This window comes from Miniopterus natalensis, chromosome 20 (assembly GCF_054644295.1).
Source record: "Miniopterus natalensis isolate mMinNat1 chromosome 20, mMinNat1.hap1, whole genome shotgun sequence".
Lineage (NCBI taxonomy): Eukaryota > Metazoa > Chordata > Mammalia > Chiroptera > Miniopteridae > Miniopterus > Miniopterus natalensis.
The window spans coordinates 10,624,166-10,637,298 of NC_142100.1; the positions used below are offsets into that span (position 1 = coordinate 10,624,166).

At 52.6% G+C, this 13,133-nt stretch overlaps 1 protein-coding gene across 1 annotated transcript in view; it reads left to right on the top strand.

The window, feature by feature from the left end:
- The window catches only part of KIRREL3 (kirre like nephrin family adhesion molecule 3), a 452,863-nt gene that overhangs the window by 382,181 nt on the left and 57,549 nt on the right, over positions 1–13,133 (top strand). Inside the window, exon 4 of the mRNA XM_016204456.2 lies at positions 2,714–2,863. Within this exon, the coding sequence (XP_016059942.1) occupies positions 2,714–2,863 (150 nt within the window). The remainder of the gene's footprint in view (positions 1–2,713; positions 2,864–13,133) is intronic.

Below are 13,133 nucleotides of genomic sequence, written 5' to 3' on the forward strand. Positions count from 1 at the left end.
CCATGACTGGCATCCAAGCTCCCTGGTCGGTGCCATGCCCTGTCATCTGTTAGCTGTTGTGAATGTCAACCCTTAAGCCCATAGAGATGTTCTTCCAACCCATCCTCTCCTCCAGGAGGAAGAAGAGTGGGACTACCCTCCTGGTCACCTCCATCCACAGCTATTCTCTCCCCCTGGGTGGGGGGTGGGGGGTGGAGGGCATGTGACTATTGCTGGGCTTAGCAGAAACTGTAAAATCTAGGACAGGGATCTGGGTGTCCCTGCAAATGGGGAGTGGCTGAGGGTGGAGGAGAGACAACTGTGCATTCAGCTGAGAAGTGGCCTTGCCTCTCTTGCGGTGGACAGCTCCAGGAAAGGAAAAATCGAAGAGCACTCTGCAGCATGATGGTTGGGGAATTAATATTTAAAATGTGAGTTGTCTTGCCCAGTATGTATATTGAAGCATTGCTGCCATGGCCCACCCTGTCTAACCTCCACCAGAACTCTACGAGGTCCTAGGGTTGTTCCCACTTTCCTGATAACAGAAGCACAAAGAGGCGAAAGCAACTAGCCCAAGACAACACATAGAGGAAGTGTTAGAGCTGACCTTTGAACCCAGGCAACCTGACCGTAGGCCCCAGACTCCCAGTAATTTTGCCTCCCCTGAGAATAGCGAGAGAGAGTAATGATGCTGCGGAGGAGCTGGAGCTCCCTCAGGATCTGTGCTTCTGGACTGATGTTTTCGGAAGATGCTGCCAGTCCTTGGGATAGCAGCGCAGCTCTGCACCTAATTAGGCAAATACAAACAAACCCATCACGGATGTTTTCAGCAGCTCCTGAGAGCCCAAATCGCTGCTGAACGCTTGCTTGCAAGATAACAAAAACACAAGCTCCAGCCAAGGTGCCTGCGGGAGAGCAGGGGGCTAATCACAGGACAGCGGGATCCAGGGGCTGGGCAGAGGGGCTGGCGCGGTCAGCCAGATGCAAGGAAGGCAGCGGCTGCAGGGAGAGGCTGGGCTAAAAGCCATTTCCAGCCCTGACCCCAGGGGGAGCCAGCTTAACTCACCTGGGCTTCCCCCAGCCCAGCAGAGGGCAGCGAGGGCAGGCAGGCCAGAGCTGATTGCCCTGTGAGCCTCTCTGGCCAGGCCTGACAGCTGTGGGGAGCAGGGACATTTGATTGCATGGTGGGGACAATGCTAGCCATGAAGACATGAGCCTCAAGGGCTCGGCCGCACAAGGAGCTCCCACAAAGCATACTGGGAAGTCCTGCAAAGGATTACAGCCACCTTCAGGGACCAGGAGTGGGTGGCCCTGTACAGCCCCACCCCCCCCCAGGGAGCCCGGCCTCGCCTCTGAAACACCTTTAGCTTATGGAGATGGAAGGGGCCTTAGAGCTCCAATGTTTTCATCAGGGTAGAATTCTCCTCTGCAGTGTGCCTGACAGATGACCATACAACCTCTGCTTGAATACAGCCAGTGACGGAGATCTCACTACCATCTCTGACAGCCCAGACCCCTGTTGGACAGTGAATTGTTCACAAAATTCTAACAGAATTTCCCCAAGTTCATTCTGCCCATTAGCGCTAATGCGATCCTTGGGAGGCACAAAAACACACCTAACCCACTCTAAGAGACTGAAATATTTGGAGAGAGCTGTTTATTGCATGTCCCGCTGTCTGTCTCTGTGTATGTCTCTCGCTTGCTTAAGCCCGAGTCTTCTCTTTTAAAAGTCAAATGTGCTCAATCCCCTCTCCTGTGTCACCTTTCTGAGAAGTCACTCTGCCCTGGTGAAAGTCCTTCCAAAAGAGGAGCAGTTTGGAGCTGCCCAAAGGTAGCAGGCCTTTGGGGAGAGAAGGGAACTAGGATGGGGGGTGCCCTGTGAGAGACTGGTGGGACAGAGGGCAGAGTGCAGGTCAGGGGATGGGTGGAAACAGGTCCTGCTCAGAGAAACTAAGGGGTTTGGGAGCCCAAGACCCAGGAAGGAGAGGATCCGCCCACCCTGGCCACTAGGACTTACATTGGCATTTAGTCCATCCGCACAGCGACAGGAAAGCCAATTAATGATCTATCAGGCTCAAGCTTTACTTATCCATCCTTCATCTCCAGTGGTACAAGGGCCCCCAAACTCCTCAGTGTCCTGAGCACCTCACAAGTGCTTAATCAGACCCTGGGGTCTGGGGTTGGGTAGGAGGAGTGACGAGAAAAGAGCCGCTATGGTCCAGAGGCTCCTGGGCACTGGTAGGATGGGCTAGATGCCCATGAAACAAAACTTTTCTCCAAAGTCACTCTTAACCCTTCCCCAAGTCTTTTTCCCTTCTCTCTGTTTTACCCCTTCTCTCGCTCTCTTACTCTGCCTGTCTGTGTGGGGGTCTAGGCCTGGGCCTCTCTGTCACTCTGTCCTATCAACACACATGTCCACTTGTCACCCAGGCTGCTGAGCGCAGCACTCTCCCGAGTAATGAGCCCACTGTGTCTGTCCACACTCAGCGTCTCCCTCCTGTCCTCTCCTCCCCTCTCTGCAATAGCTTCCCCAACATTCCTAAACTTAAAATGAACAGCGCCCTGCCCCAGCGCCCTGGGGGAACTCTCACCTCTGTGCTCCTTACGCTGACATCAGGGCCCTGGGCCTCTAAGACTGAGCAGCCCCCGCTCAGATGTGCGCCGCTGTCCCATTTATCATGAATGTCACCTCCCCCCTGGACCAGCCCCCCTGATGTACCTGCTGTCCCCACAGGTTACCCACAGTACCTGGTGGTAGGGAACCACCTGTCGGGAGAGCATCACCTGAAGATCCTGCGGGCAGAGCTGCAGGACGATGCCGTATATGAGTGCCAGGCCATCCAGGCCGCCATCCGGTCCCGCCCCGCACGCCTCACCGTCCTGGGTAAGAACTGTCCACACGTGGGGCAAGGACCCTACGGGAAACACCTCGGGCTCGGTTCCAGAAGGGTTCTGTCAGGGGCCTCCCCCTGGGCAAAGCCCCCAGCATTGTCCCCCAGGGACAGTGTCCTGTCATGGTCCCGCTCTGTCAGTAACTCCCTCCCCACCCACCAAAAGGGGGAAAGTGAAATTCCCGCCCTGAGATGAGAAGGCCAAAGCCAATACCTGTGACCTTGTCCAACCCCAGTGTGTTCGAGTCCAGCTTAGGGAGCAAATAAGCTGGATTGTCACTTACTCGATCAGAGAACGTGTTCTTCACCTGTGCCAGGTGATGGAGAGACAGAGAAGACTGTGACACAGGTTTGAGTTGCTTCTTTCTGGACTGACCTCCCTCGGGGTGCTAACAGCCCCAGGTAGCCACTTCCCTGTCAGAATCCACCCAGAACTTGATTGTCTGTGTGTTTCCAGCATCCATAGGACCACGACCGCCCCTGTTCCTTCCCCACTTCCCTGCTCCGGAGAACCCTGGGCTGCCCACACCCTGCCTCGGGAAACTCATTTCAGGCCCTTAGTCCAAATCATACTTTTGCTCTTGGGGTCTCTTCATCCCAGCTTCCCAGGAGCTCAGTGTCCCTGGGACATCCTGCCTGAACAGGTCCCCCCCCACACACACACACACACACTCGGCAGACCTGCCTGAGACAGGGAATGGGCTCACTACCTTTTAAATTGCCTCTCCCTGTCAACTCCTTCCTTCAGCAGGATGTTACTGAGGATGCAGGCTGCCTGGGGGTGGGGCTCAGCAGTCAGAAGAGGGGAGTCTGGGCTCTGCCCTGCCCACCTCTCAGCAGCTGCAGAGAGGCTCTGACAGCGGGGTCAGCGCCAGGGTGCTGCCCATCACCTGGTAGATAAGGCGCACGGCAGCCCGAGATGAAATATTTACGAGTGTGTCAGGTTATCTTCAGATCTACACGGCCTGCACGCCGGCGGATTAGCCCAGGCAGGCAGCAGACGGGCCCCGAGGACCACTTAGCAAGCTCAGGGCCCGGCTGCTTGAGAGCAGGAGGAGCTGGGGCCAAGCTCAGAACCTCCGGCCACCTGAGTCCCCTCTGGCCTGCGATGAAAGGAATGAGGGAAGCAAGCCGGTCGGACGGTAAAATAAGCTGGGAGCGTGGCTAGGAAGTGGGCCTTTAGGAAAGTCCTTGGGGACATTGAAGGGCAGGCGGCCATCTCCATCTCTCTTGAGCTGGGGACTATCGTGGGAATAGGTATGGGGGCTGAGGGAAGAGAAAATGAAGATTTAGTGCCTAATACAGTTTCTGGTTTGGAGGGGATTGCAAAATGTCAGAACAGATTTGCTAAGAGAACTTGTAGGATCTTCATCGTCAGGGGTTAGTCAGCCCTATCCTCAGAAGCATCTGCCTTCTGCTTCCCTGATCCCCGCCAGGGGGGACCCGGGGATGCTAAGATGAGAAGAACCTGGGCACTGCCCACGCACGCTTCGTGCAGGACCCAAAATAGATGGAGATGATCTCATCCTTAATCGTTGCTCCAGTGTCAGAGCTTCCCCCAGTCTTACCCAGCGATTTACAGATTCCTTTCCTTCTACTATCACAGTTAGATAGCAAAGTCCCAATTATTCCAGTTGTTTCACAGGTCAGGAACTCAAGACTCAGAGAGGCAAAGGCACTGACAGGAGGTCACACAGCTTAATTATACTCAGACTAGACCCAGATTTTCCAACTCCAAGCCTAAGCTCTCTGCCTGATCTCCATGCCCCTAAAGGCCAGTTAAATCTCCTTTGTCTGGCTGCTTAAGAGCTAGGCTTCTGAGAGCAGGGTGTCGGGGTCTGATCTAAACAGACTTGACTTTGTCTTAGGTCACATCTGAATGGCCTTCGCTCCCCCTTCTCTCTCTCCAGTGGCACAGCCTGACACTGCCTTTGGGCACAGAGCTGGATTATATGGGGAAGATGTTTTGTTCAAGTATAGGGGTCAGTTGAAGAGGCAGAAGGAGTCTCCAGGGGGCCCAGCAGGATGGCCTGGGTAAAACTCCTGAGAGCCAGAAAGGGAGCTCGAGCAGCGACCTTTCATGCAGGCTCCCTAGAAATAATTCCTCCTAAACAAACTAACCCCAGGCATGAAACAGCTTCCCCAGGCTCTGCCTACAGTCCTCCCTGACTCCTCAGGGCCACGCCAGGTCTCCACTCCTGAGCTGGTCCTGCAGGTTCCCACCCCTCATTTGGTCCTGCAGATCCCCACCCTTTGGCTGACCTGTGGGGCTCTGCCTGAGGTGCCCAGCCTGGCTGTTTCTCTGCCATGTACAGCCCCACCTACTGCCCTGGAGGGAGGCCCTGCATGCAGAAGCTCACCCAGCCTTCTGGAAAGGGAGCCCTGTCTGTTCACGGTGGCGGATAGACAGAGCAGCTGCTCCAGCAGAGGGGAGAGGGGTGTTTCTACCCTGCCCAGCCAGCTTCCCAACCAAGACCCCATCTGCTCGGCTGTGACATCTCAGCCTGGGAAAATGTCCCAGCCGGTTCCCCAAGGGGGAGAGGGTGGCAGCCTTTCCTGTGTTCCAGGAATGAGAGAGCTTCCTAATTTAGTCGGTATTTGCCTGAGATCGATTTTTAATTAAATAAAGTAAGAGCCTGATTAGAACCTGCGGAAGATGTGAGAGCAGAATCAGATGGTATTCTGGCGAAACTGCAAAGCAAACACTTTGGCTGGAACAGAGGGGACCCCCAGGGGTCTTCCATCAAAGCACCAAGCGAGGAGGGTAAACATGAGATACTATATAGCCAACAGATGTGCATTGTGAAAATATGCATCTGCCGCATGCTTGGAGAAGCCGGAGGCCAGCTCACAGAGCCTCCAGGCTCCGGGGAGGGCATGGGGCTCGGGCCCAGCAGCCAAGCCCAGAGTCAGACATATTAATTAGCCTTGTGTTTCCAGCTCTCAGATGCAATCAGGCAAGGAGCAACTTTGAGCTGAGCAATTGCTACCCTAGGAGGGAGAGAGGGAGGGAGGGAGCTGGGGAACGAGGAGGGGAAGAGGGGGCAAGGGCTGTGCTTGGGAGGCTGAGCCAAGCAAAGTCCAGGTCAAGAGGCAGGCTGCATCCCCTCTGTGACCCAGGCAGGGACCATACTCTGACTCAAGCCAGGCTGAGACATGCGTATTCCCCCCACCCCAGAACATATGAAAATCATGGTCTCATGGAAAGAGCAGCAGACTTGGAGGCAACAGCCCTGGTCCTGCCATTAACCAGCTGTGTGATCTTGATCCTGTTACGCAGTCTCTCAGGGGCTCAGTTTCCTCAGTTTCCTCAATAATATAGTCTCTAAGAACTGTCTAGCTCCCAAAACACATGACATCCACCATCAGGACCCAAAAGCCGCACCAACTATTTTAGGAAAATGCTCTAACCTGCACTGGACCTGGGATTTGTGTGGTGGCCAAGGCAAAGAAGGTAACTGTTTGGGGCGTTTAGACAGCATTCCACTGTGAGGCTAGAGATGGGACCTCTCAAATCCTGTCCAGCCCTGGGATCCTGCAATTGGCTCTGCACCTTAACCCAGAGGCCTCCTCTGCATCCAGCCTCCACCCATCCCGAGCCATCTCTGCAGAGACACAGCTTAGTTGACCATCAGGAGACCCCGATGCACCTGTGCAGAGCTGGGGTGCAGGAGGAAGGGCCCTGGCTGGGAGGCGGAGGAGTGCCTGCAAGCAGCTCACTCGTTGTGTGACCTTGGCAGGTCCTCAGGACTGGCACTGGGTCTCTGGTTCAGTTCTCTTTAACCAGCACTTAGTACAAAGTAGGTACTCAATAATATTTTAGGATTTTTAATAAATGAGTGAAAGAAAGAGAGAAAGAGAGAAAGAGAGAAAGAGAGAAAGAAGGGAGGGAGGGAGGGAGGGAGGGAGGGAGGGAGGGAGGGAGGGAGGGAGGGAGGGAGGGAAAGAAAGAAAGAAAGAAAGAAAGAAAGAAAGAAAGAAAGAAAGAAAGAAAGAAAGAAAGAAAGAAAGAAAGAAAGAAAGAAAGAAAGAAAGAAAGAAAGAAAGAAAGAAAGAAAGAGAAAGAAGTTTCTGGTTCTTACTATAAAATAGGAATAATAAAAATACCAATCTTCTAGAATTATTGTGTACATCAAACTACTCCTACTACATACACACACACACACATACACACACCCCTGCAAGAACCAAAACCAGGGTTGAAAATATCTAAACGGTTCCAGGGCCAGAGCTGAAGGGGATATTGCACTTGATCTTCCTAAGGGCCTGAAAACTTGGGAAGCAAAGAGTTGAGGGGCCCAGAGCAGGCAGGAAATGGGTGCCAAGGATTTGATCAACAAACATTTACTGAGCATCTTTTATGTGCCAAGCACTGATCTAGATGCTTGAGATTCATCCATAAACTCGGAGAAAACCAGCCCCTGCCCTGCGGTAGCATGCGTGCTAGCAAGGAAACAGACAGTCATAAATAACAAACAGATTAACAGGTAAACTGCCTAGTTATGTCGGTGTCAGCCAGAATAAACACTATGAGAAAGAAAGAAGAGCGGGGTAAGGGGCACTGGAAGCAGGCGGGGGAGGGTGGTGGGTGTGAGATTAATTATTTACAAAGGTATTTTCCCAGTCTTCCTTCCCCTCCCCTCTTCTTCCTGGCCCATTCTAATATTAACTCCGCTATCTTGTAGCTCCCATCAGAAACAAAGCTTCCTAAACCAACATGAATTATTTAACGTGGAGACTCAGTCCATTCCAATGAAGAGGGCGCCTTGGAACTGATGTCAGGCCCCAAATACTAAGAGGGGCAACAGATAAGGCCCAACCGTGTCCTTACCTTGTGCCTTTTTCCAAACCACGAGCTCCCTCTGCAGCTCCCCCCCCCCCAAAGAACTGCAGGCAGAGATCTCCTGAGTCCACAGCATGGGCCGCACCCCCGACTACCAGCCCCCTCATCTGGGGAGGTCGGTCCAGAGAGAGGCAGCAAATAGCTCGGGTCATGCAGCAAGGGAAGGTGGCGCTGACACTGAACCCAAGAGCACTGGCTTCTTAAACTGTTCTAGAAGCTCATGGCGAGAAACCCAGCCAGTCACCCTGTCAGTGTCAGTGGGTCTTTGGGATGGAGAAAGCACTTCCACAGAACAAAGCCCAGGCTCCCTTCGTGGCACATGAGGCCCTCTGAAGCCTGCCCTCTGCTTCCTTTTCCAGCCCCAGCTCTGCCACCCTCTTGCTCCAAAGACAACAACCAGCTTGCAGCTCCCTCCACTCCCCACACCTCTGTGCCTTCATAATTGTGTGTTTCTGCCTAGAATGCCCTTCCCACTGTTCTTCCCTTGGCTAACTTATGTTCACCTGTCAGGATTCACCTTGGACATCACTTCCTCCAGGAAGCCCTCCTGAGCCTCACATGGCCTGACTGTCCCCCTCTGTGCTCCCTTAGCCTTTCATACACATCTCCATCACAACACTCAATCCAATTGTATTGAAAGTAACTGCCCACATGTCTGGCTCCAACCCCGGTCTTGGGGGGGGGGGGCATTGTGCATCCTCACGCCAAGCACAGCCTGTGAGCATCTACTAGGTGCTCAGTAAATGTTCATCTGATCAGTATAGTGAAAGGGCTTGAGGGCAGACCCTGGGGAGCCTACACTGAACTCACCGCAGGGAGCAGCGCCTGGCAGAGAGTAAGCCCCAAATACACGTGAGAGTGTGTTGTATGTTGTGTCATGTTTAGAGAGGTGGCATGGCTCCACAGTTATGAGCCCAGACTTGAAACCAGACTGCCCTAGCTGTGTCAACTGCCCAGTGTGACTTTGGGCAAGTTATTCACATGCCTCAATTTCCTCATGTGTAAAATGGGGGCATAGTCAGGATAACCCTGTCCTCTTAGGGTCATAGAGAGAGCGTAATGAAATAATATCTGTAAAGCACCTCATGCAGCCGCATGTCAGCATCGACAGTTATCATCACACTTGTTGTGGGTGTTACTGTGATTCCTGCAGTGTCAGGAGACACCACTGAGCAATCCTCCTTCTTGGGGGGGTCAGGCTCCGTGCCCTAGGGGAGCTACTCCATCCGGCACGCTCCCTCCAGCCCCTCCGGCTCAGGGCCTGGGAGGCAGGCCGAATTGATTCCCTTATCTCCTCATTAGGCGTGTTTTGCCGGCAGGCCAGTCTTGGGTGCCCTATCTCATTTGTGCTCTGCTCCTGCTTCCTGCCACATTCATTACCCTGCAATCACCCCAAATAGGGCCGCAAACAAGCCGGAGATGGGAGATTGGAACCGACAAAGCACGCTCATTTCCCCAAGTTCCAGACAGGAGCCCGTCGAGCTCCTGTGCCCTCCCCAAACCTCCACCCCTGCTGTTAGCTATTCCCCACTTCCTCTGCCACACTGCCCTCTTGGGGGCCCTGGCCACCCCCGTGTCCCCTGGTCCAGAAGCTCAGTCCCCTCCCCCCTCCCCCTGACCACAGCACATTGCTCTCTGCCCTGCCAGTTTAACTCTGCGCTTACGGCCTGGACAAGCTGCAAGCTAGCATGGCTCAGGGTCGCTGTGTGACTCTAAGCTGACTAATAGTCTCTCTCCTAAATTACAGCATAGGGTCCCTGGGTGCAGGGGACCTGCTCTGTACGATCCACACTGTGGGTTCAATGCCACATGCCCCGTAGCTGCCAATAGCAGTGGTTGATGGAAGGGGGGGATGTGAGACAGGGTGAGATGGAGCCTCTGTGGCGCTTGGGTCCAGGCGTGTCGACCTCGGAGCTGAGTCACTCTGAGCCCTCCCAGGCTACAATCATCCCCGACCCCAGTCTTCCTGTCCCTCTGAAGTGCCATGTTGCCATGGAGAGGAACGGCCTCTCTGCCTGCCCCACACCCCCCACCCTGTCTTCATCTCCGCCTCAGTGGGATGTCAGGAGAGTCCACTCCTCTGGTGCAAGGTCAGGGGAGGGAGCGGCGTCCATCGCGGTGGGAAATGAGGTGGGGAGAGAAGGGCTGAATTTATGTCCAGGGAGGAAAGGCCAGGGCCAGTCAGTCCCTCAGGGTGGAGCCGCCCCTCTCCTGGCTCCAGGCGCCTGGGCACAGTGCATGTCGCGCCCAGGACACTGGCTGGCAGGCTGAGGCCTGGGGAAGCCCGGGGGGCCGCTGGCCTGGGAGGCCTCCAAGGATAAAAGCAGCTCACTGCTTCTCCGCTCTGACCTCAGCCAGGGCCTGAGACGAGGGTTTCACGGCAAATTATGGATTTAAAACTAGCAATGAATCTCCATTACAGCATGAAATGAGAAAGGAAAATGCTGCTAAACGGAAGCCTTCCCTCAGCAGCCAAGGGGCAGGGAGGGGTGGCTTTAGGAGGGAGTTTAGAGCAAGAGTCACAGAGCCTGAAGCAGGCTCCCAGAGGCCCAGACCAGGAGCGCCCCGAGGGAGAAAGCTGGAGAGTGTACAGGGGTGGCCTCCAGGAGACCAGCTGTCCACGCCAGCGCAGGACACCACCTGGTGGAGAGGGCAGTGCCACCCCAAGAGCCAGGCGCTGGGCTCTCGGAGGCCTGCACGTTTCTGCAGAGGAAGATGCATGGCGGCCTCAGGAGGGGACTGGCCAGAGCTTTGTTCATGGTTGCTGTGCTGGGCGGGGACCTATGTCTAGATGCGGCCAGGGAGAGGCATTTCAGGAGCCCTGTCCAACTGCCTGGGTGGCCCACACACATGCCTTTAGGCACCTGCTCACCACCTCTGCCAGGCAGGCCCCACCCACGTCTCCTTTCACAGATGAGAAAGATGATACACAGAGAGATCCACTAACTTGCCAAGGTCACACAGCAAGAAAAAGAGTGAGAATCTGAACCCGGTTCTTTCTGGCCCCAAAACTTTTGCCCTTCCCTTTTTCCAGAATTCTGCTCAGACTCACTGCAGCCTGGCTCCTCTCTTTCAGATGGGGACTGCAATGCATGTCTCTTTCCAGCCCCAGGAATTCCGGGAGCCCTGTCTGAGCCCCTCACCCTGGCTCAGGGACCCCAGAGTCAGAGAGGTGGCCTCAGGAAACCCTCCCTGCGGCCCCTGCTCCCCAGATGCGCCTTGGGAGCCAGGGCCCTGAGACCCACAGCATCTATTTTCCATCCCGCTAGTCTCATATCAGGGGACGTCCCGCTGTCCTTTCCCCATCACTAAATGACTCTGTCCATGTGGAAGAGGTTTTCCTAAGTGGGAGATTCATAGGCACCCAGAAGCCAATGGCTGCCCCCAGCTCACAAAAATAAATAGCTGAGCCCCGCAGCAGTGCAGGAGGGGAGTGGCTGGCTTCCAAAAGTGTCAGATTTTCACAAACCTATCAAGGTGTTTGTAAATGTTTATAGAAAGGAAGAATTTCCCATATGTAAATATGTCAAGAAAGGTGTTAGCAGCTGAAAAGAGCCAGGAACTGCAGCCTCAGTGGTGGAAGCAAGAAAGGGGGGAGCAGACTGGTGGCCACACAGCCATTCCCCCAAGAGCTGTGTGGCCACCACACAGCTGCACCCCAAACATACCACTCCCTCCTACCCTCCACACATTTCCCCTCTATCTACACAGAGAGAAACACACACACAGTCACTGGGATGCAGTTACAGATGGGTCAACTGAGGTCAAAAAGGAAAGAAAAGATGCCAGAGGCTGCAGGATGCATAGGGAAGGGAGAACCAGTCCTCTCTGATTCTTCAAGATCGAGAAATTTGGGCTCTGAGCACTGGGCACCTGGGACTGCCCTGTGTTTCCTCCAGACCCAGCTCCAAATACCAACTTGGCCTGAGTAATGGTTCTACTAACAACCAAAATTTGACCTTGGAAAAGATCCCCCAAGTCAGAAAATTGTAGAGCTGGAAGGAACTTGCCAGTCAAGGCCCCTTCATTCATTCCGTTTTCAACATAGATGCATGCACCTTCCACGCACCAGGCCCTGGGAATATACATCAGTGGTCAAAACAGATTAAGCTCTCTTTCCTTCATGAAACTTATATCTGCCTCCTTTCACTGAGCATAATGTTTTTGAGATTCACGTGTGTTGTAGCACTTGTGGGTAGTTCATCTCTTTTCACTGCTGAGTAGCACCTGTCGTGTGGACAAACCACATTCTGTCTCTCCTCTCATCACTTGGTGGACATTCGGATTATTACCCCCAGTTTGGGGCTGTTATGGATCATGCTGCTACGAGCATTCACATACAGGTGCATGTGTATGGATGTGTTTTCATTTTTCATGAGTAGATTTCTAGGCATGGAAAGGCTAGGTCATGGGGAGAGTTCAAGTTTAACGTTTTAAGGAAGTGCCCAACGACTTCTCACTGTATCATTTTATTCCGTTCCCACCACAAATGAGAGTTCCAGTGTCCCCACAGTCTCATCCATACTTGTCCTGGTTGGCCTTTTCTGTTGTGGCTCTTCTAATAGGTTTAAAGTCATAGTCCATGAGAGATTCAATCTGCATTCCCCTGATGACTAATGATACTGAGCATCTTTCGATGTGATAATTATCTTTTTTTTACCTCCTTTGGTAAAATGCGTGTTCAGACCTTTTGCCCATTTTTGAATTAGATCATTTGTCTTATCATTGCGTTGTGAGTGTTCTTTATATATTCTGGATCCAAGTCCTTGATTTGATATTTAATTTGCAAATATTTTCTCTCAGTTTGTGGTTTGTCTCTTCATCTCCTTACTGCTGTCTTCTAAGCACAGATTTTCATTTTAATCACATCCAGTTCAGCTTTCCTCCCTTTTATGGATTGCTCTTTGGATACTGTGTCTAAGAACTCTGTCTAACCCAAGGTCACAGAGATTTACTCCTATGTTTTCTTCCATAAGTTCTACAGTTTTAGCTCTTATATTTAGTCTATAATTCCTTTTAAGTTAATTTTTGGGTAATGTGTGAGGTCAGAAACTAAAGTCATCACTTTTGAATTCAGCTCTCCAGGTAATGTGTGAGGTCAGAAACTAAAGTCATTATTTTTGCATTCAGCTCTCCAGGTGTCCCAGCATCATTTATTGAAAAACTCTATCCCTCTTCCCACTGGATTGCTTTGGCATCTTTTTCAAAACTCAACTTATCAAAAATATAAGGGTTTTTTTTCCTGGACTTTCAATTATGATGCATTGATCTATATGTCTGCTCTTTTGCCAGTACTACACTGTCTTAAATACTATAACCTAACAGAAAATTTGGAATTCAGAGAAGGTAAGTCCTTGAATTATGTTCTTTTTCAAAATGCTTTTAGCAATTTGGGGTCCCTTGTATTTCCATATAAATTT